At 42.9% G+C, this 24,223-nt stretch overlaps 1 protein-coding gene across 17 annotated transcripts in view; it reads left to right on the forward strand.

The window, feature by feature from the left end:
* Nucleotides 1-20,714, forward strand: part of ZNF185 (zinc finger protein 185 with LIM domain) — a 64,142-nt gene extending 43,428 nt beyond the window's left edge. For 15 of the 17 annotated variants that reach the window (XM_025460663.3, XM_035712057.2, XM_035712058.2 and 12 more), the window contains 7 exons: nucleotides 5,868-6,065; nucleotides 8,699-8,809; nucleotides 9,866-9,946; nucleotides 14,226-14,297; nucleotides 16,258-16,360; nucleotides 17,318-17,416; nucleotides 18,372-20,714. In XM_025460663.3, coding sequence (XP_025316448.3) covers nucleotides 5,868-6,065; nucleotides 8,699-8,809; nucleotides 9,866-9,946; nucleotides 14,226-14,297; nucleotides 16,258-16,360; nucleotides 17,318-17,416 — 664 coding nt within the window. In that variant the 3' untranslated portion in view covers nucleotides 18,372-20,714. Of the gene's footprint in view, nucleotides 1-5,867; nucleotides 6,066-8,698; nucleotides 8,810-9,865; nucleotides 9,947-14,225; nucleotides 14,298-16,235; nucleotides 16,361-17,317; nucleotides 17,417-18,371 lie in introns of all 17 variants that reach the window. The other 2 variants (XR_007409307.1, XM_025460669.3) reach the window with 2 other exon arrangements.
* Nucleotides 20,715-24,223: the final 3,509 nt, after the last annotated feature.

Consider the following 24,223-nt stretch of genomic DNA (forward strand, 5'->3'; position numbering starts at 1 on the left):
GCACCAGGAGGAAAGCCAGCCAGTGCAAACCTACTGGTGGACAAGGCTTAATTAGTATGAGATTCCAGGAAGTGCAGAGGGAGGCAGAGGGAGAACTGCAGGGATGTAGGCAATGGTAACAGCAGAATTGTAAGAAGAGTGGACAGAGGATTGGAAAAATCCTTGTATTTTAGAATGTCTGAATTGACCAGGTTAAACTTTTCCAGAGCCCATACAGAATAGAAATTCCTCCTGGGTAGGCCAGATATTATTTCACATGGGGAGAGTTGGTGTAACCCAGCAGAAGAGGATCAGAGGACAGTCAGTGCTAAGTGTAAACTCTTAGGCCATGGGAGGTTGAGTTCTTCTTTCAGTTTAGCAAAACTTTAATTTTTTAAAAATTTTACTTTTAAGTAATCTCCCCATCCAACATGGGGCTCAAACTCTCAACCCCGAGATCAAGAGTCTTATGCTCCACTGACTGAGCCAGTCAGGTGCCCTGGCAAGCTTTAATTTTTAGAGTTCATTAGCTCTAGCATTTCAGATGACCAACAATGATAAGGACACCAAAATTGAGGGATAGAGGAAGAACTTGTTGGATTTCTTAGATGACTTAACTGACAAAATGGATTCCTGAGTCAATTGAAAGAGCCAAAATCCCCCATGTGAGTGTACTTGTTCTAACAAAAGTTTAGCAACATTAGTGGCCCTTTTATTTATTTATTTATTTTTAATTTTTTTCTTTATTGGAGTTCAATTTGCCAACATATAGCATAACACCCAGTGCTCATCCCACCAAGTGCCCCCCTCAGTGCCCATCACCCAGTCACCCCAACTCCCCGCCCACCTCCCCTTCTAGTGGCCCTTTTAAAAGGGGAGTTTTCAAGCTAGTGAGAGAACAGATATATGATAGTAAGAACATATTTAAGTTACATTTTAAAAATGATTGAAATTACGACTGGTAACATTGAGCTGTTGTTGTTTGATGTTGGGCAATGCAGCATCAGGACTCTGAGAAATAGATGCATATCATGGACACTGAAGGGACTAACAAATCTCTAGGAATTTTATATGATTTCTGAAATATTTATATAGTTTAAATTTTACTCCTTAAAATTTAATTTAGGAAAGTCTCATTATTATTATTATTTTTGGATTTGACAACGCTTCCCATAAGATTTATACAATATTAAATTAACCTAATTAGTTTTTACCATTTCTCTTGTTAAAAAGTGAAGAAACAAATAAACTGTCCCTCTGGGAAATCCCAAAGTCAGTTTTAGGTGTAAAAGATATTTCAGACTTGATTTTGAGAAGGCAAAATGTCAAATATTATCAGGAGGTTTGAACATTTGATTAAGATTATGGGATAGTGAGAAATAATACTATCTATTAAATCAAAGTGACGAAATTTTTGAAGTAAACAGGAGATAACATGATTGTAAAGACCCTTAGCTCCTTTAAAATTAAGGCCTTTTAAAAATAATTGAGGACAGAGGCACCTGGGCGGCTCTGGGGGTTAAGTGTCTGCCTTTGGCTCAGGTCATGATCTCAGGGTCCTGGGATGGAGCCCCATGTGCGGCTCCCTGCTCAGTGGGGAGCCTGCTTCTTCCTCTCACTCTGCCCCTCTGCCTGCTTGTGCTTTCTTTCTCTTTCAAATAAATAAATAAGATCTTTTAAAAAAATTGAAGACATGATAATGTCAACATAAAGAATAGGACATTAGTTTGATAAGACATGAAAACTTAGCTTTTTAGATAGTGTTAACCTTGAAAATAAAATAAGCAGTTATTTTACCAGCAAAATGGGTTTAGTTGGGAATAGCAGAGAATTGTAATTCGGGACACAAAAACTATAGCAAAACCAAGACTGAGAACAAAGGAGAGGAACACTTTTTTTTTTTTAAAGATTTTTAAAATTTATTTGTTAATGAGAAAGAGAGAGAGAGAGAGAGAGAGAGAGAGAGAGAGGCAGAGACATAGGCAGAGGGAGAAACAGGCTCCATGCAGGAGCCCGATGCAGGACTCGATCCCGGGATCTCGGGATCATGCTCTGGGCTGAAGGCAGACACTCAACTGCTGAGCTACCGAGGTGTCCCTACTTTTTTTTTAATAGAAGAAAGGTAAACATAGTGGGAGGGCATATATATATATATATATAAAGTCCATTGGAATAAACTGCGACTTCTAAGTGTAGTGGCTTCTCATTGGCTGAGTTGTGACAGTCTGTCATGGGTTTGGCTATTGCTAGGCAAGGAGAAATCTTCCTCCTGCTGGAGTAGTAAAATACAGGCTTCTTCCTGTTGCTTTTCAAAGGTGGGAAGAAACAGTAGGACATGAGCACTTCCACTTCTGGCCTCCTGACTCCATTTTAGTGCAGTTTCCCTTTATTAATTTCCACAAGAGATTACTGAGGAAAAAAGAAAGACTATTAGCCTTTTATTTAAGACAAGGCCAATGAGCCAAGAAAAAAAAATTTTTTTTAAAGATTTCACTTATTTATTGGGAGGAGTGGAAGAAGGAAAGGGAAAGAGAGAAAATCCCAAGCAGACTCCGTGCTGAGTGCAGAGCTTGACATGGGGCGCGATCTCACGACCCTGAGATCAGGACCTGAGCTAAAATCAAGAGTCTGATGCTTATTGAGCTGAGTCACCCAGGTGCCCCAGGAAAATCTTGCTATTTTAACAGAGAGAAAGCCAAATTTTAGTTTTGTATCACTACAATATTTGATACTAGAGCTCTTTTTGAAAATATTATAAGTAATCTCACTAAACTTAAATAAATTTTGACCAGGAAAAACAAAATTTCTTTTCTGTAAACCTTTTATAATTTAAAAAATATCCGTTCATATTTCATCTTGCAAAATTTTTAAAACCACTGGTTATTTTATTTTAGGACAAAACTATTCCTTTTCCTTAACACAAACTTATTTGCATATTTTACATACAAAGTTGTTTTCCTTTGCCATTATTACTTTTAGTAATGTCATTTATACATATTGATTACAATTTTAACTATTAGTAACTTCTATTTTACAGAGAAAACTAAGAGGTAGATCATTTTGAAATGTTTCTCGTATACCAGCATTTTACAATAGACTAGTAAAGCTTGTGAATATGTCTCATACCATTTTATAGTTATATACTTTTTTATAGTATAATTTTTCAGTGTGGGCAAATGAAGAATTTTTTAACAAATCTATCTACAGCCCCTCTGTACTATAAAAAATAAGCAGCAAATAGTATATAAACTTAAACTTAGGCTTAGTAACTAATGTTTCAGTATTTTATCTCACCTAGAAATGATCTAGATAGTTAGTGAGTATCTGTTAATTTAGTTTAGCATGAATGTAAGGTTTTACATTTCCAAAAAGATCTTGGAAACTGTCTTTAAGCTGACATACTATAAAACATAATTATTGTTGAAATAGAGTTTGTCAGAATAATGACTCAGTTTGATTAAAAGCTAATTTATATTTTTGTAATCCTTAGCATCTAGTAGATGTAATACTAGCTTATTTGGCTAGTAAACCCATTAAGTTTAGTAAGATTATACTCCAGTAAAATAAAAATATGTGCTTGTATTATATGTAAGGTTGATTACTCACAGGACATGGCTGTTTTTATTAAACTAGTCTTGTTTCCCAAAGATCTAGCTAAAGGTTTTGAACTTGAATTTTTAAAACATTTGGGATAGTTTTTATAAGAATACTGGTTTTTTACATTCAAAGTATTAGAAATTGTTTAATTTATGAAAGTCTTATTAATATTTAATTTGTGTAAGTGCTTATTTATTTCTAAGTCATTTGGAATAGAGGATAAGGAGCTTTGTAAGTGAACTTGGTATACTTTCCAGAGATAGGAAAATATTACACATATATAACATATATTTATATATATATATATATAAACATTCAGACAGACATGAAAAGAGATCTCATAGCTTTAATTCTAAATTTTCAGCCACGAGTCAGTTATAAACACAGAAACCCAGAACTCACTGGTTTTATAAGCATTGGCTCTCACCATTGCCCCACTTTATTTTTTTATGAGAGTTGTGTTTCTGGCAGATGGGACAAATTGAGGTTACCTGCTCAATGTGAAGACTAAAGCTTCCTACTAATTTGTAGAGAAGGTGGCTTTTAAGACTATTTTTTTGTCCTGATAGTAATTGTATGGAGACTGTAGACTAAGTTTGGAGTGATGGACCAAGAAGAAACAGCCCTTGAGGTGTCTCCAAGGTTCATCTACCTGGATAGAATATCCAGAGCATTTCAAATTAGGTTTCTCAGCATCACATGGTTGCTTTTGGGATCCCCAAGATTCTGGAGAGCTCCCAGTGGGGAGAGGGGCCTAAAGGACCACATAGTGGCACTAGGCATAGATAATTTGGGATGTTGGGAAGCAGTAGTAGCTTCCGGGGAGAGTTAACAAGGAAAAGGGAGTGAAGAAGTCACAAGAGTGAGTGTAGACAGCTCTTTGTTAATGTTTGGCTGTTGTCCGGGAGGAAACCGAGGTTGAAAGGGGCCTTTTTGTTTATTTTAAATGGAATATTAAGGGGATGAACTTGGGCAGCCTGGGTGGCTCAGCGGTTTAGCGCCGCCTTCAGCCCAGGGTATGATCCTAGAGACCTGGGATCGAGTCCCACGTCGGGCTCCCTGCATGGAGCCTGCTTCTCCCTCTGCCTGTGTCTCTGTCTCTGTCTCTGTCTCTCTCTCTCTCTCTCTGTGTCTCTTATGAATAAATAAATAAAATCTTTAAAAAAAATAAAAATAAAGGGATGAACTTTTGTTTCTGCTTCTACCCCACTTTCATCTTCACTTGATGGAAAGTGTAGAACTGGCTATATGGTCAGACTGAGCACCAGGAGGGGGTTGAAATTCCATGCTGACTGCCATTTATGAGCTACAAAGGGACTGTCATCCCAAATTGTTCATCTGTAAAAAGAAGATGAAAATGCAAAAAAAAAAAAAAAAAAAAAAAAAAGGATGAAAATGCTATTGCCTCGTAATAATAGCTGTGATTACTTAACAATAAAGAACAAATTACTCCTCACTGTGAAAATAAAGCTGCCACACCAATACGTCTGCACCTGCTTGTGCGTGTGCCGGGCTCCTACACATTTCAGCCTGTGTGCATCGGCATGCGCCACCATTTCCTGCAGCCTGGAGCTCTGACTGCAGTGCCCACTGGGACATGTAACAATCAATAAGGAAAATGGCTGCCCTGGGCAAAATGGACCTTGGCATGGAGTGTGCTGCACTTTTGCCCGTGCTGTCCACCAGATGGCGCACGAGGATCACAAATGGGCCAAGTCACACATTTCTGGTCTGATTAGGAGTCTTCAGGTGTTGGTGACTCATTTGTGGGGTCACCAGCCTCTGAAAATCAGTGAGCATGTGGCAGTGTTCCCTTTTGTCACCTTCACCTAGCCCGCCAAGGGAGTCTAGGGGGGAAGCTCCTTCCGAGAGAGCTGGGCCCCTGTGGGGCTGGCTGTGTTAAGTCTTCCAGGGTCTGGGCTGAAGACTGGATGGCTTGAGGCTTTTTAGTCAGGACAGAGGGACTGGGATGGGGAACACTTGGAGAAAAGAAAGATGGCAGTGGGAATAGGGAGACATGAATTCCACTGTTTCTAGCTAGAAAAAAATCTGTTTTTTAAAACTTCATTGAAGTCATCATGTGTTCTCAAGTGGGAAGGGAGCAGTGGTGCTGGGGTTCTCCCAAAGAGGAGAAAGATTGGTCTCTAGGGTGGGGGTCATGATGGGCTCTTCTCTTGCCATTCTCTGGAAGAGGAGCCCACTATGGCTGTAGGAGGTGACATCAGCAGGCAGTGGTAAGGGAGGACTGGTCCCAAAGCACTTGCTCCATAAGGATACTTACTCTTCTTCAGCATCTTGGCTGGTTCTGAAGAGAAGAATGTAGCTGCCAAGGTGGGAGAGACCTGGGAGGAAAAGCCCACATCCCTGAGAAGTGGCCAGGAAGACCCAGCTGCACCCTCCCAGGAGCCTGAAGCCCCCAGGACCCCAGAGCTGCAGAGCAGCCCCAGAAGACCTGAGCAGCTTGTGGAACTGCACAGCCAGGCCAGCAGGTAAGGGTTGTACTGTGCTGGGCTCCTGCTACAGCCCGGGTTTTTTGCATGGGCTGCCACCCAGAACAAACCCTAACATGTTAGGCAAACCTGTTACTCACTTTAAGTATGAGTGGCTAGGAGGTAGTGGGAAGGTGACCAGCAATGAATGCCCTAGGGGTAGATCTTCATGGGATTCAGTTTGGAGCTATAGTATCGAATCTGTTAGACCAAGCCTAGAACAGAAAAAGTGCACAGAGTACCATGTTTTACGGCAGCCATTTGGGGCATGAAAACCTAGGTCAGGAGAGGATATGGAATAGCTTTGCTATTAACAGAAATGGAAGGTCTCTGAGGAAAGTGTGTCCTGGTGTGGATGGGAGCTCCCCACAAATAAATGATGTTGGATGAACTCTTCTTCCACTGCTACACTGCCAGCCGGGGTGGCCTTGTATGGCAACATTTGGGTGCTCCCTTTACTCTCTGGAGATTTTCCCCCAAGACGGCTATGAGTTTGGAAATAACCAAGAGCTATGGGCCTAGACACAATATATAAGTACCTCATGTGAGCCAGTTGCAGGTAGCACCCACAAACACATTGAACAAGAAGGCAAGGTCCCTGCCCACTCCCCCTCAGGGAGCACATGGTGCACTAACAAATAAACACTATAGCGATAACATCATAATGATAACCATGAACTTTTGCTGTGTAGTAAAAATGTGCAGACACTATTCTTACGCTTTATGTATACTCACTTCATTCTCATCCCAGCCATCTAGGGGAGGTACTGTTATTATCTCAGATCTACAGAACAGAAACTGAAACAGAGGGAAGTTGAATAGGTTGCCAACAATCATTCAGCCAGGCAGTGGCCTAACAGGGATTAGAAAGCGGACAGAGTCCAGAACCTGTTTATCGCTGTGCTGTATCTGTTGCCTTTCCATTTGTGATAAGCCCAGAAAAGAAGGAAACTGGGTCCTGTGATGGAGAGAAGCCAGGACAGGGGGTGTTGAAGCTAGGATGGTTGGGGAAAGCTTTTCTGCTAAGAAGGGAAGACACAGGTACAGAGACCAGTGGGAAAGGGAGTTAAGGATAAGAGACTGAAAGAGGGCTTTGTGGTTGGAGGGTAGGAAATGAGGTGAGGAGGGGGAAGGAGACCAGGTGGGCAGGGCCAGGGCTGGACCTTGTAGACTAGAAGGAGGAGGCTATGGAAGGGATATGAGATGTTACCTGACCAGGGATAGGAGCCCTCCTAGTGGAGGTCTGCCATTGCTCACATGGCAGTCCTAGAAGGATCCCCATGGGATTTTTTTTTTACCTTTCAGCACAGTAATTAGAGGGATGGTAGAGCTGAGGGAGCAGTCCACCTGTAACAGTCCATCTCCTACAGTCCACCTCCTACAGTTTCAATGGTTCATTCCTATATCATAGGGTGACATAGGAATAGGCACAGGATGACTGGGCACATTGAAACAGGATACTTCACCCAGCCTGGGATGAGAGAGCAAGTACTCCAGAAGGGCTTCCCACAGGAGAAGGTGGTGTTATGTACAAAGGTATGAGACAGATCAGTCAGTATGGCTAAAGATTCAGGTACATATGACAAATTATGAGAAGAAGAGACTGGGGAGCTAGGCAAGGGCAAGATCATGATTGTTCTCCCCACCCCCCACTCTTAAACTAGTTAAAATCTTGGGCACTAGATTATCTAACAATGGAATGGTGCCTCAGAGCCTGGGCCAGGTAGAAGCAGCCCCATCCAGAGCTTGGTCTGAGCAGCAATATATTGGAGAGAAGGCAAATACAGTTCAGGACAGTGTGTGCTCATAGAGCTTTCCCAAGACCACTGGAGAGTGGGTATATGTAAAGTGGATGGCACAAGATGAGGGGGCAGTGGTAGTTCTAAACAGAATCCCCTCAACTGCAGCGGGCAGCTGTGGCAGCTTTTGGTATGGGACTGGTAACCCAGAAACAGGCAGAGTGAGAGCAAGTAAGGGCTGGGCCAGAGAAAAACCTTGTGAGCCAGCTAGGAGGTCATATTCCAGGCCTAGGGCTGTATGTGCAGCCAAGTGGTAGATATTCAGAAAAACCATCATACCTGTCAGTTTCTTGCCTCTGCTCATGGCAGATGCCTTCCAGAATGAGGTGCATCCAAGTCTCTTCTTTGGTGCTGCCTAAATTCATTTGTTCCTCTTTCCCTTGGTGTTCTGTTCTCCAGAGAGTTCACTGGAGGATGGGGGGTAGAACTGATTCTAGCAAGGGGCTGTCCCACCCAGCGAAGAGGTGAGCTGAACTGTCTGTCAAGTCCCTGGTTGCCCCATGCTCTCCTCAAACCAAGTGACTCACAGGCCAAAGCCTTTGACTGTAATAGAGGAGGATACTGTAAGACTAAGGTCTTGCTACTGACTTACAGTGTTACCTGGGTCACTGAGCCTGGATTTTCTTATCTGTAAAGTAATGGTTCTACCCACTGATATCAGGAGCCTTGTAAAACACAAGCTTGGTGATTTGCATGAGTTGTTTAAAAACATTGGCATATTTTAAAACTCTTTGAAGTGGCAGTCTCAGGAGTAAGCCCCCAAAACCCTATTTGACCATGGAGGATGTCAGCTCTCAGTGTTTACATGCCCACCCCTCCATTTACTTCCTTCAGGGTGAGAAACCCCTCAAGCTGTATGGTCACTGTTACTGTCACTGCCTCTACTGAGCAGCCTCATGTTTACATCCCAGCCTCCCCAAGTGAATTAGACTCCAGTTCAACCAGGTAAGAAGACACAACCTGGGAGATGTTCTCTGGGCTATATCTTAGCTAAAGGACTTGATTTTTATCCCATGTCACTTCCCTGATGTTAGCACTGACTCCCAGAATTTCACTGGTCAAGGGGCCACATGATGTAGCCCAAACCTCTCCAATATAAAGTCCTGTTTAAAAAAAAAGTCCTGTTTGTGGGCCTGGACAGAGTCCCATCATATCCCCTTCCCCTTATCCCAATGAGAAGCTAAGGTGGCACTCTAGTGCTCTGCCATCTGTAGGATCCTGCTGATAATATCTCTTGAGGAATATGTATGGGAAAAGCCAGAGAGAGCCCATTGAGACCAGGGTCTGTCTCTCTCACATTACTCATTGTGAGGAGAGGTGTACCAGTGCTTCTCCTGAAATATTAGCTGCAGGGAGGCTGAGTGAGATGGAGGGGGTGCAGAGAGATCAGAGGGCCCTCTGAAAACATCAAGCCAGCTTGGTAAAGGCCAAATCCAAGGGCATAGTGAGCGCAACATGAGGCTGACTTCCAATGTCACCAGGGACCTATTTAGGACTGAGAAGGGAGAGATTAGATTGTTGGTGGAGAGTCATACAGAGTGACCAGGACCAACAGTCTATGGCTGCAGCTTGGAGGCTCTCTTGGGCCCGGGTAAAAGGAAAGAAAATGCAGTCAGGGGAGGATGGAAAGTTCACTGTACTGTAGCCTGGGGAGGTGGAGGACAAGCTTCCCACAACACAGAGATCTGCATGAAGAAGGAAGGTGTACTGAGCTTCTTCTAGGGTTATCAAATCTGCACATAGCAAGCTGAACCCACAGGTTCAATTCCAGCGCAGTCTACAGAGGGTTCAGCAGTGCAGGAGCTCCTATTTGCCATTTCCTTGCCTGGTAGTGGCTACAGCCCATCAGCATTTCTACGCCTAGGATTTACCATTAGCTCCTTTATTTCCTTCAAACCAGGTAGGAACCCTTTCCAGCCCTGGACCCCTCTTTTGGGCCAGGCCCAGTCCCCTGGAATCTTTCAGTATACCTCTTTCTGTTGTACTGTGTTCCTTCTACAGCAAAGGGATTCTCTTTGTGAAGGAATACATCAATGCTAGTGAGGTATCCTCCGGGAAGGCAGCATCTTCATGCTACGGCAGGTAAGAGCAAGTCCCAGATTCTTCCATGATCCTGAATCCCCAGTACCTCATCCAGGGCTTGGCCCAGAGTTGTTTCCATATAATCATTTATTGAATGGATGAATGATGTAATTGCTCACAGATATGATTTATGAATTTCAAGCTGTTCTACCTAAGTCAGTGCCTTTGTGTTCCCCCTCTATTGTTAATTCATTATACATCCCATTTCCCATGTCATCTGTTTCTGCCTAGCTTTGTTTCTTGGTAGACAAGCTTTCTTTAGTATAATTTTGTGAGCATTGCTCTTTACAGAGCTGGTGAGGCCCGTAGGGACTTTTTACCTAGTTAATTCCATCCTGTTTCAGAGCACAGGGCTCCTCTCTTAAGTTCCCATGCTCTTTCCAGTATGCCAGGGTGCCTCACATTTGACTGAAGGTCCTGATATATGCATCACTTTTCACTCATCATCTCTTCATCTGGTTGCTTCCTGGTGCCACATGGAAAGATACAGTTCATGCACCTCAGTTAAAAAGTAATCCACACTGGGACAGGATTCCTCTGGGAATGTTTTTTTATGACATATCATCTCACTGCTAGGATGAGGATTTTTAGTAACAGAGGGGAGCACCCTGGCCTTATTTCAGGATTGGGCCTCTGGGGATTCTGAACCAGTTTTCACTGGAAAGTAGAATATAATGACCATGGGTGTCAAGTTTGAGCCCTAGCCTGATCCCATTGGTTGGGTCATTTTTGATACTCAATCTTTCTGAGCCTCGGTTTCTTCATCTTTAACTCCTTAGGGTAGTTTCTGTCAATAACTTCATTGAGATATAATTCACATATCATAAAATTCACTCTTTAAAGTGTATAATTCAGTGGTATTTAGTACATTCGCCATGTTTGCAACCATCACCCACATCCAATTCCAGAACATTTTCATCACCCCAAAAGGAAACTCCATAGCCATTAGCAACCCTCCACACCACCAGCCACAGCCCCTGGCCACCATTGATTTATTTTCTGTCTCTATGACTTTTTCAGGGAGGTTTTGAGATTAGAAATAATGTATGCAAGGGAACTGTCCTTGCCATCTAGCATTTGCCTCTATGAGTGTCACTTGACTGTACTCTATTTCCTGGTTTTTCTTCTCCCATTCTCACCACTGTGCAAAGTTTAATTCTTACAGTCTGACAATTTATTTTAAAATTGAATTTTACATTCAGTTAAAATGTTATATCTTATGAAAAAAGCAGCAATGTTCTTTATTGGACAATTGTGTAGTCTAAAGTGATTCTCCCTTTTGCTTTACCTTCCCAGGAAGTTTAGAAATAAGCTTAACGCTCAGGAAAAAAAAAAAAAAAAACAGAACCTGGGCTGAAACTCTAGCTCACTCCTTACTCTAAGCATGACCTTAGGCAGGTCACTTAACCTCTGAGCTGCAGTTTTTTTCTTTTTTTTTATGTGAAATTGAGTTTTTAATGTTAGTTCCCCATTAAAAAGTTTTACACACCGTATGAGTCAAATAAATCACCCCTGGGGGGCTCCAGCCCACAAGGGCACCTGCTGCCATCCTGGGCCACCTCAAGCATGCACCAGCATGCACACACCCAGTGGTGCGTCTACTCCAAGGAGGACAACTCTTTGCACTGCCTTGGCCTGGCCTGGCTTTGGCTCCAGAGAGGTGTGAGATTAGAGAAGATGAAGATGACACCGAGGAGCAGCAGCAACAGCAGGGGTTACTCAGCCTAGAAATCTTCCAGGCTCACAGTCTTTAGGGGGAAGGCACACAGCCCACCCAAGGAGTGTTCAGAACCCAGGGAGTAGAAAGGCAAAAAGGTGCACTCAAAAATGACCACTGCTTTAATTTGTTTCTATCATTTCTATTCAAGATGTCAACCCCCCCATTAACGAAAAAATGTAAAAACGCATATGTTTGACCAAAAAAAATGAGAAAGAAATGCAGCCCAGGCTCTTGCCTGAAGTGGGAAGAGGCAATCCCATCTCTATTTTATTTTATTTTATTTTATTTTATTTTATTTTATTTTCCATCTCCATTTTATTTTATTTTTATTTATTTATTTATTTTTTATTGGTGTTCAATTTGCCAACATATAGAATAACACCCAGTGCTCATCCCATCAAGTGCCCCCCTCAGCGCCTGCCACCTAGTCACCCCCACCCCCTGCCCACCTCCCTTTCTACCACCCCTAGTTCATTTCCCAGAGTTAGGAGTCTCTCATGTTTTGTCACCCTCACTGATATTTCCCACTCATTTTCTATCCTTTCCCTTTTGTTCCCTTTCACTATTTTTTATATTCCCCAAATGAATGAGACCATATAATGTTTGTCCTTCTCCGATTGACTTACTTCACTCAGCATAATACCCTCCAGTTCCATCCACGTCGAAGCAAATGGTGGGTATTTGTCGTTTCTAATGGCTGAGGAATATCCCAGTGTATACACAGACCACAGCTTCTTGATCCATTCATCTGTCAATGGACACCGAGGCTCCTTCCACAGTTTGGCTATTGTGGACATTGCTGCTAGAAACATCGGGGTGCAGGTGTCCCGGCGTTTCATTGCATCTGTATCTTTGGGGTAAATCCCCAGCAGTGCAATTGCTGGGTCGTAGGGCAGGTCTATTTTTAACCGTTTAGGAACCTCCACACAGTTTTCCAGAGTGGCTGCACCAGTTCACATTCCCCCCAACAGTGCAAGAGGGTTCCCTTTTCTCCACATCCTCTCCAACATTTGTTGTTTCCTGCCTTGTTAATTTCCCCCATTCTCACTGGTGTGAGGTGGTATCTCATTGTGTTTTTTTTTTTTCTCATTGTGGTTTTGATTTGTATTTCCCTGTCCATCTCCATTTTATTTTATTTTGTTTTATGTATTTATTTTTAAAAGATTTTATTTATTTATTCACGAGAGTCACAGAGAGAGAGAGGCAGAGACACAGGCAGAGGGAGAAGCAGGCTCCATGCAGGGAGCCCGACGTGGGACTCGATCCTGGATCTCCAGGATCACACCCTGGGCTGAAGGCAGCGCTAAACCGCTGAGCTACCGGGGCTGCCCCCATCTCCATTTTAAAAGAGTAACCAGACTGTAGAGAGCTGGGCTGGAGCAAAATAAAAGGGAAACTTCCTGAAAATGAGGTGGGCATGACAATGAGCAGCTGAGAAGGTGTGGGATTTTCCTTGCAAAGGCTTTGTGAAGCAGGATGGAGGAAGGAGGAATGTCTGGCAGCCTGGCTCTGAAGGGATGAACTAGGGCTGGGGGGGGGGGGTGACTTTTTAGGGATGCATCCCAACTCTAGATTTTAAGCTGGAAAGTCAGGAGGCAACTTTTCACATTCCCTCCCCAAGTGCAAAACAGTCGCTGTAGGTCTCCCACCCTCCTTAGCAGCCTGGACAGGCCAGACGGCTATGCCCTGGACTCAGGGGTGGAGGTGTGGGGGGGCGGTAGGCCAAGCTGGCGGACTGCTCCAACCCCACAAGCCACTACTGGCCTCCTACGTCTCTTTTTCCTACCTACAGCACTTTTATAAAAAGTCCTGCACCAAAGCATTTGTGACCTTAGGCACATCCCTCCATCTGTTTGTGTCTGTTTCCTCACTTGTTAAAGACAGTATCCACCTCACAGAGTTGTTTTGAGCAGCAGTTTTTCTGGCTACCTCTAAGGGCCACCACATGGCTCCTGCAAGAATGGCAGTATCACTAAAGTGTGTCCCGTGGCTTGTAGCTACTCATGCTTTCCTGGCAATAGGGTTTTGTTTTTTGTTTTTTTAAAACATTTGTGTTTATTATCAAAAGTCATATTATTGAAAAATGAAGATGCAAAAAGGAAAAGAAAACCCTTCAATCCCCCCTGTAACTCAAGCACAGGTAATACGTCAGAATGTTTCGTTCTTTTATTTCTTCCCATTTCTAATGTCTGATTTCTGCTGTGAATGGTCTCCTGGTGACTGTCACACTATACCCCAGATATATATGTGGGAACAAAAGCCCTGATCCCTTCCTACTGGTCAGTGAATCATAACCATCCCTCTTCTCATCTTCCTCAGCATAAGAGTATTCTTTGCTCCCCATGCAAGGGATGTTCTCCAAGAGAATTACGCTTTCCTGGCATGAAGTTCAAAGCTTCCGCTGCCATTCAGCATAACACACGATGGTGGGTCATGCAGAATCATGTCCCAGCTTGTGGCCACAAGGTTAATAATATTAGCAAAGCATTTCCACTCATGACTGTGGTAGTCATCTGGCTCCATCTTCTGCCCTCCTCTTCCCCATCACACTCTCTGCAGTGTTAGAAGCATCGAGGACTCATGTGACATGGAGAAGAAACCTGCATGTGACAGCTCTCTGTACTCTGAGAGGTAAGTCTACTATCTTACCAGGGAGTTCTCAGGTCTACAGAGAAGAAACAGCTGAGGGACATTTCCACACTAAATCCATTTGCTTTTGTCTTCTCATTGGCTGCTTCTGATCCACTTGCAGATATGTCAAACCACTGCTTGGATGGTGCTTCCCTTATTGGGAGGTCACACTTGTAGCAACCTTTGAGTCTACCTAGGACCAGAGGGCAAACTCGGAAGGCTACTGACAAGCAAAATGGTGGTGTCCGAAAGCCCAGGGAGCTCATGTTAGCAGGAGAGGCCCTTGGGTTTGAACATAAATGATCACTTAATGAACCTGCACATATGACCAGAAAGAAAAAAAAAGTAAACTACAAAAGAGAGTAGTGGGTGGAAAAAGAAGAAAAGTGGGTTGCTATCATCAAGAAACCAAGAGAGAGCCATTCACTGGAATTGAATGAAGGTGCAGAGAATGCTCCATTCAGCAGTTTCAAAAGCTGTCACTAGATGACAGTGGTCATAGGGTGGTCTTAATGATAAAGAAGTCTTATTTTATTTTATTTTATTTTATTTTATTTTATTTTATTTAGATCTTATTTATTCATGAGAGACACACAGAGAGATGCAGAGACATAGGGAGAGGGAGAAGCAGGCTCCATGCAGGAAATCCCATGTGGGATTCGATCCTGGGACCCCAGGATCATGCCCTGAGCTGAAGGCAGACACTCAACCGCTGAGCCACCTAGGCATCCCACGAAGTCTTACTTTAAAATTCATGAAATACAAGAAAAAGAGATCTTAGAGATGCAATTCACTCAGGTCACAGTGGAAGAAACAAGCCTGGAAGGAATAAATAATGTGACTTACGTTACACAGTGAGTTGAAGTTCTACATGCTGACTTCTAGGTTGAGTATCTCCCCTCATGAGTTAGCCTCATTTGAGGACAAGGAAATAAAGACCTAAAAAGGGTCTTTGCAAAGTGGAAAAGCCAGGACAAAAAGGCCAGGTCCCTGACTACTCCTAGGTCAGGGATATTTCTACTGTGTTATCTGACTAACTATGAGCTGAAACTGATGATGGTAAAATACATGGGGGGAACAGGGCTTTGATGAAGGTCGGAGTCTTTAGCAACACTGTCAAGAGATTGAGCCCTGAGCCAATGGCATGATGAGGGACTAAACCTGAGATACTCATGGTAATTCTGGGCCCTTGAAGGGAGGAGCCTGTGTGACTCCAGGTTGATAGCACCACCTCTAGCTCCTGTCAAAAGCATACCCCAATCTCTGGAAGAAAGCACTCCCAATTTACACCTGAAGGATGAGGGCAGGCAGGCACTTTTAGTAGGTTCTCTCTGAGGAGGAAAATCAGGGGTGACTCAGGAAAAAAGGCAGGGATCCTCGAAGTGGGGAGATACTCAACCTAGAAGTCAGTGTGTAGAACTTCAATATGAGGTCCCATGTTTCTACAGCCAGACTGTCTTTGTGATTTTCCTTGAAGTATCATGGGGCAGAGTGGATCCAAGAGTATAGGGTGTAAGAGGCAGGGTTTAGTGGTCTCATGCGTGAAGAGAAGGATGATCAAAACAGGAGACCAGATAGGGCATACAAGGGCATGTCCCTTTAGAAGAAGACATGGGTCTTCCTGTTCTAGAGGGAAGTAGTGCCCCCAATATGCTAGGCAAGGGGTCAGGGAGAGGCAAGCTGTCTGGAATAAGAATCATACCAGGAGGTCCTGTGGTCCTCATATGATTATGAGTAGGGTAAAGACATATGACCAATTTATGGAAATATCATAAGGGTCTATAGTGGGCTGAGGCCCAGTCCAGCCCAGGGATATGCAATTAATTGCACACTACAGAAAAAGATAGGAGCCTGAGAATCTAGGCATCTAGGCCTAGCTGTGTCAAGCCAGGTCCTGCTGCATCACATCAGTAGTCTGCATGCCAGCCTGACTGCAAGGTTCTTGTTTTTCATCTCACAGACCAAGTGGAGGGATCTGTACTTACTGCAACCAGGAGATCAGAGACTGTCCAAAGATTACTCTAGAGCATCTTGGCATCTGCTGCCATGACTATTGCTTTAAGGTAAGGAAAAAGGGTGGTGCTGCTAACATTGTCCAGAGTTAGGGAGCTTCGTGGATCAAAGAGTGTAAAGAAGTCTTGATCTCTGTGTGATTGTGCTCCACATCAGATCCTTCGCAGGACTGGGAGCTGAATGAGCAGAGGGGGTTGACGATGCCAGCAATCATTCTCCACTGTGCTCAGCATCCTTTGCAAACTGGAAACCAGAAGACTCAGCCCAGGGCACTCTTGTCCTTTAGGTGTTCACTAAAGTGTCAGGTCTAAGAGTCATGAGGACAGCAGAGCTACACTCCTGTAATAGCCTTCCTTTTTTATTAGATTTTGGTATCACCTTCTTTGGACCTTACGCATCACAATTAAAGTCCCACAGCCCTCCTATGACAGCAATGACTTACTTTATGTATGACCTCAGATTGAGTACCCTATGTGGACTACCTCACCAGACCCTCATGATAACTTTCCAGTGTGCCTGTTTTTTTTTTATTTTTTTTAATTTTTATTTATTTGTGATAGTCACAGAGAGAGAGAGAATGAGGCAGAGACACAGGCAGAGGAGAAGCAGGCTCCATGCACCGGGAGCCCGACGTGGGATTCGATCCCGGGTCTCCAGGATCGCGCCCTGGGCCAAAGGCAGGCGCCAGACTGCTGCGCCACCCAGGGATCCCCGTGTGCCTATTTTATATAGGAAGAAACAGAGGCTCAGAGAGCCTCAGTAACTTGCCCAAGCTCACCCAGATAATAAGTAGTGGATTTAGGGCTCAAATCCAGGCCCATTTCTGAAGCCTAGGCTCCTAACTACTATGTGATCACCCTGCCTGCCAATTTATGTGAATGTTTGTTTGTTTGTTTGTTTGTTTGTTTGTGGTTTGTCTCTGTTTTCTACTGTTTTTTATTATCTGCTTCAAAGTCCAGGATGTGCCATCAGCTCAGTGTTGACTTCTAGCTTGCTTTCTTTTTCAGTGTGGGATTTGCAGTAAACCAATGGGTGAGCTCCTGGATCAGATCTTCCTTCACCATGACACCATCCACTGTGGAAAATGCTATGAGAAGCTCTTCTAGGTGGGTGCCAAGTAGCAAGGAAACTTATTAGGGAAAGGAAATGTGCCCTGGTCTCTCCCCAAGTCTCAACCCAGGATACTGCTGTCTTAACCTTTATATTTAGGGAAACCCTGAGACTTTGAAATTTTAGGTGGCACAAAGACCCTCTCCACAGATGCTTCTAAGTTACAGGGGTCATGGTCTCTTTCTTTCAAGAAACACCTTCCATGCACCACCTTAGGTGAGCCCTCCAGCTGTGTTGGGATGCTGGCCAGGCCTATGCTGTTAGCCTCATTTGAGGACAAGCAAATAAAGACCTAACAAGGAAAATGGTCTGGGGAAATACCTAGCTGGATGATGACAGAATCAGGATCTCAACACAGGACTTCGAATTCAAATCCAGGGCTCTCTGCTACATTCCCTTGGACCACCTCCACCATTGCTTATATAGCATCAGATCAGGACTCAAAAACCAAGGTATTCAGTAAAACAAGATACAGGTAGGTGGCCAGCAGCAGGTAAAGGCCAGGATAAGTGGGCATATGTGGGAGGGGATGGTGTCATCCTGGAGCTGGCCTAACCAGGAAGGGCTGCTTGGGCAGCCTCTGGACTGCATTTTCAACACTGCCTGAAGACAGGTTTGAATGCTAAACGCCAGCAGAATGGACCCCAGTGTCTGAGCTGCATGGGTCCCAGTGCCTATAAGACACTGCCTTTCCAGATCCTGGCAGCCCCTCCTCCTTAACACCTCCTCAGCTAGAAGCACAGAGCAGAATATCTACCTTGAAGGCAGTGGGAATGGGTAGCAATCAGGCTATCCACCAGCTACAAGCCTGTTTTGCATTCTCTCTAGAAGACATATTAACCTGGATATTACTCCTAATGCTTGGAGACATCAACCACCTCAAGAACCTCTGACTGGTTATTGGATTGGATCTGTATTTCCAATCTCATGGCTACTACTATTTTCTTTTAGCTCTTCCAGGCTGAGAAGAAGCTGATGACTCCTGGACAAGTTTGGCTGTCCCCAGTTGCCCCAAGTTGCTGGCTCTTCTTCCCTCACTCTTTTCTCTCCCCATTTGATTTCTTCATGTTTTTCCCCTCTCAAGTTGAACTGCTTACATCCAGTAGAGTATCTTAATGATGCTATGATAATTACTTGTGTGTGTAGCTTTTTATAGCTTAGAAAGCACTTTATGTCCATGATCTTATTTCAGGCCCAAGGAAAAGAAAGGATTGAACAAAAATTTAATCTTAGCTTTCCTAAGACAGCTTGGCCTCCTGATGAGTTTAGGTGGCCTGGAATGATAGGCAGGAGTGTGGGTTTCAGTGTGTCCTGACTTTTGGGACAAAGAGCAAACCCACATTCTAGGCCACAGCTCTAAGTGTACCTTTGGGAATTGAAAGCAAGAGATTCCCTAAAGCTTCTGAGGGGCCAAGTTGAAGACTTTTGATGATGTCCGGTGGGTGAATTGCAGACATTGAATGCTAGTGATTGGCATAGGCTAACATTTGGCTTGTCTATTTGAAATATATATATATATATATATATATATATATATATATATATATATATATATTTAACTTTCCATACACATTTAAAAGTAGTTAGTTGCTTTTGATTTAATTATATCAGATTTTAATTATCTTCTCCTCACTTTTCACTATAATTGAGACATTTTGTTTTTCCTGCAGGCATGTGGGCATGTATTAGAAAATCTATACCATTAAGTTTAAATTCTTAGGAGGCCACTGACCAAAGGGACATCTGTGTCTGAATCTTGATTGCGGATTAATACCTTTTCCCTCAATTCCTAATAATTACACATAAATCTTCTAAAGTAAGTTTTAGGGTGCATAGACTCTAGCAGGATTCAGAAGGGAGAAAAGCAGCTAATATTTCTTAAGGCCTTATTACATATCAGGCATTATCACAGAGTGGTGGCATTAATCTTCATACTAATCTTAGGCAGAGGGTATTCTTGTCCCCAATTTACCAAAGAAGATATTGAGGCTCAGAAGATGGTCATTGCATTGTGTGGAACCATTGCTGTCTCTCTCCAGAACCCATGTTCTGTTCAGTAACAGTAACCACAACACCGAGCATTGATTTAGCACTGACTGTGTACCAAGCACTGTGTAGAGGTTACCTCATTTTAATAGGTAACACTGCCCTCCTCAGGCTTCCCCTGAGGAATACTCTTACAAAGAGAGGAAAGTAGGAAATCATTCCTCTCCTCTGGGCATCCTAGGTCTCCCCATTAAGTACCACAAATGCCAACTGCCCGCCTTCCCTCTCCTCCCCTTTCCATGAGAACAATTCTGAACTAAGATGCTCTTCTGAACTCAGATTTCTCTGCTGAGTAGAGATTTGACTCACAGACCTTCCCAAAGGAGAGCTTGTCAACCCAGGGAAAGTTTCAGTAAGCTAGCTGATCTGAGCCCAGGTCCTTCAGTAACTTATTGTTCACTACAGACTGTCCCAAGATAGCAGCAACTGCTGCGGTCCCAAGTACTTGGAACACAGAAACCTGTTGGCAGTCTAAACGGATTGCAGGCCCATCCATGCAATAAGCTAATACTCTGTTCAGGTTCAACTAAGCTCCTCTGCCTTTGGGACCAGCATCACTGTGTAAGGTCCTTGAGAGAAAAACAACCTGAGATGTTTTTCTGATGAAAAATGAGGGTCTCTTCTATTGATTTAATTAGAAAGTGTCTCCATCTCTCTCCAGGTTGAGTCCTATGCACATTGGCTAGTGGACTTGTCCTTCCTACCAAATGATCAGAGAGGAACACTGCATTTATTTGCATAGATGTGCATTAGATTTGCTCTGGAGGGGGAAAGTGGTACAATATGTCATGTACCAACACTAAATGTGAGCTGGTATTCCTTGTCTACAGCATAGGACTTGTCACATGGGAGGCACTGATACATAGGTGCTAAATGAATGAGTAAAAGGGAAAGAAACGCTGCTCTTTAGTATGGGAGGTTCTGACCCTGAGTCAGTATATACCCAGTTGGTGGGTACAGAGTAAAGAGGTCCAAGATAGGCTGACTTCTCCACCTTTAATATACACTCTGCCTTTAACGGAGTTTTTGAACCAATATGCAAGAAATTGATAGCTTGTAAGATCAATATTGATTTCTATTCAGAACAGCCTCTTTCGTGTCTAAAAAGGCACAGAATTCTCCAGACTTAAGAGAGGTGGTTGCATTATACTTTTGCTTCTTTTTAATTGTCTAGTGTTTTAATCGCATTTGCTTAACCCAGATTAATGTACACAATTATAATAAATGTTGAGATATTGCATGTGTCAATGTTGTCAATGTTAAGGTTTCCTTTTTTTTAAGTGTAATTAGTTGGTGTATTTGGCTATGTAATTTATTTTCTCCTATTGCCTGAAGCCATTGTTTACAAAAGCTAATAAATACTTTAAGAAGTATCAAATCTAAAAAGAAAAAATAGCAAAATGTAGAAATCATGCATGCACAGGATGTGTGGAATTCTAGACAGGTCAAATCTTAATAAAAATATTTTATTCTTTGGGTCCATCCTCCCCTTCATTACCACTGCAGACAAATGACCATCTAGTCCTTATTGCACACTTGCAATGACCAGCTCAGCCCTGTACAAACTTGTTCTGTCTCTGGACAGGTCCAGTTTCAGAAAATGCATTCTTCAGTTGAGTTAAAATCTGTTTCCCTTTATTGCCCACTGGTAATACATCATCCCTCTCCTATGTGCCAATCCCTAAAGTAGATGAAGATACTTATGGGGTTCTCCCTTCAACTTAAACACCCCTGCACCCATCAACTCTTCTTTGACAGTAATTCTTTTTTTTTTTTAAAGATTTTATTTATTTATTCATGATAGTCACAGAGAGAGAGAGAGAGAGGCAGAGACACAGGCAGAGGGAGAAGCAGGCTCCATGCACCGGGAGCCCGACGTGGGATTCGATCCCGGGTCTCCAGGATCGCGCCCTGGGCCAAAGGCAGGCGCCAAACCGCTGCGCCACCCAGGGATCCCTTTGACAGTAATTCTAAATATGTATCTCTCAAACACTCCTCTCAAAGATACTCGCACACATACATTCATCCATCCTCCAGATGTGCATCAATAGTCAAGACTTTCATCTTGCTTATTAAGGCCAGTACTACAGAATCCTGTTGAATTGTCATACTGCCTGTCAAGTGATCCATGCTTCTGCGTTTTGTATCCAAACTACGGTTTGCATGCTATCTGTGTCTTGATCCAGCCCAGGGACAAAAAAAAAGGTAATCAAAAAGTTAGTCCAAAGATAGCAGACATGCTAGAGAAATCCTTTCCCTACTGAGCAGAGACCTTGGAACCTAATGTTCCTTAGCTATTGAACTAGTGTCCCTGGAGCTACTTTTCACCCCAACCTCAGTCACCATTTTGCTTACATGAGTATAATTGGGAAAAGAAGAAGAGATTTTACTACTTTAGAAGACAAGGACTACAGCAGTAGCTCCTAACCAGATATTTCTAGGACTCTCTTTTGGTGACAGTATATGACACAGACAGTATATGACAATATATGACACAAAAAAATACAATAGTGTTATTTTGAAAAACCACTTTGCATACTAGGTTTCCACCAGCAGATTGACCCCAGTACTTAGTCTGTATTCCTCCTGCTCCAACCCCATAGATCTGCACCCCATCCATGCACCCTTATGTGGTGTCCATGTAACACATTCTTCTAGGATGCTTCTTTGCACAATATCATCTCCCTGTGAAGGTCCCAAGGAAGGAAAAGTTTCACTAGGGGAACCAACACTGGTTTCATTGAATTGGAAGTTGAGACTGCCACCTGGAAATTTGGGGCCTCTCATACCACTGAACCAACAAAGAGAGTTACTGGCTCGTTGATTGCTCCTCATTATCAAGGGGAAATAGGGTTGCTGCTACACAGTGGGGACAGGAAGGACCATGTCTGCAACCTAGGATATTGATCCTCTCAGTGTATCTCTTAGTGCTCCCTTGTCCAATAATACAAGTTAATGGAAAACTACAGTAACTCATGCAGGCAGGACCACTAAGCACTGAGATTGGTCAGGAACAAAGGTTTTTATCCTCCCACCAGGTAGATAATCACAACCACCTGAATGAGGTCATAGGGAACTTGAAATACTGCTTGAGGAAGGAAGTTATAAATACCGACTATAACCTCATGATTAGCTGCAGAAGTAAAAGTTATAGAAGCTATGCATATTTTGTTTTGCTTTGTTTTAAATTTGAATCTACTAGCCCAATTTTCCCTTCTCTCATTTGTTAATCATCATGTAAATTGCGTGGATGGTGCTTAATCTTATAACTTAGTCTATGGACTACAGCATATCAAAATGTAATTGTGACAGAACCAGAAAAGGAACATACATCCCCCAGATAATGAGAGTGTGTCTAATGGGATTTTTGACACCCCTTCTTGGAGAAGATAAGGGCATAGTCACCTATACAAAGGATGCATACGTTATGTTAAACAGAAGCATAGTGTTGCTACTGATCATTTGTGAGAAAAATATAGATAGAAGAGTATTATGGGTGATGAGTGGTCAGAGGTGGGCCATGCTGGATTGGCTTTAGCAACTAGGCAGCATGCTTGCCTCTTTGTACTTACTCTCCTCAATATAAGGGAGAATCCTGAGAAATACGCATCACAGAATCCATCATTAGAGTGCTTCTGGGCTCAGTTCTCCAGGTACTCGAGTACTCTGAGAAGTACTTATTCCAGATTTGGAAGCCCTTATTTTCTGGCAGCACCAATGGACACTATGGGATGTCAAAAATAGGGTACACGTGGAAAATGTCCTAGGATCACCCATGACAGTCCTTTAGGCAGCTGGAATCATTGGGGTTTTTCCCTTATGTTCCAAAGGCAGCCTCCCTGATCTTTGCTGCTTCAGCTTTCTATTGATTGTGTAAGCCACTGATTCCCTGTTCTCAAGCCCCCCTGCTTGAGAAAGACTGGCACTGCTTTCCTGATGGGCTTCCTTATTAATGCTATCTCCACCTAAATTTCTTCTACATGAATGGCCTCTGCAACATACACTCTGCCTATGAATGTTTTCTACCACACCATCTCTTCTGTGAAAGACCCATATTCCAGGCCCTCCTCACTATGCTCTGTTTTTAAATACTTTCTGCACAGGAATTCCTGGGGTTGCAGGCAGCATTCATGGGTAGGGCCCAGTGTTCAGAAGACATTTTGGCAAATTCTTGACGTCCTTCAAATACCTTCAGGATCCTGGACATGCCAGGAAGTGAGCTTCCTTATTCATTTGTAAGGCTGGGAACTCTGTAGGCCAGGCATCAGACTATTTTTCCCAAGAGAGTTTTTAAAGCATTGGTTTCATAAACTCAACCTTAGTTACTCAAAATTATCAGGTCATATCTTATTTCTATCAGCATCATTCTCAAATACAACATTTTAGTCAAAGCCTTGGTTATATAATCAGTGTTTTCAATTACATCCTATTAACAAGGAGGGCAGGTTCTTGTTGAATCCAGGCAAAAAACTGTATTGCCACAAAATGCATAAAAAGAATTCTCAAATTCTGGAGGGATAGGGCAGGGAAGTAAAGATAAGTATTTCATTTCTGTTTTTAAAAGTATAGTTTTGAATCGTTACGAGTTGTAGATAGCTTAAAAGAAATGACAAAGAAGGTCCTTATAGCTAGAAAATAGAACATTGAAGAATCAGCAATATCTGCAATATCAGCAATAATCATCTGTCATGAATTCATTCAGTCCTATGTAATCAGTTCTTCTCCTGCTCAGTCTTGGGTTAGCAGTTTCATAAACC

This window comes from Canis lupus, chromosome X, assembly GCF_003254725.2.
Source record: "Canis lupus dingo isolate Sandy chromosome X, ASM325472v2, whole genome shotgun sequence".
Taxonomy (NCBI): Eukaryota; Metazoa; Chordata; class Mammalia; order Carnivora; family Canidae; genus Canis; species Canis lupus.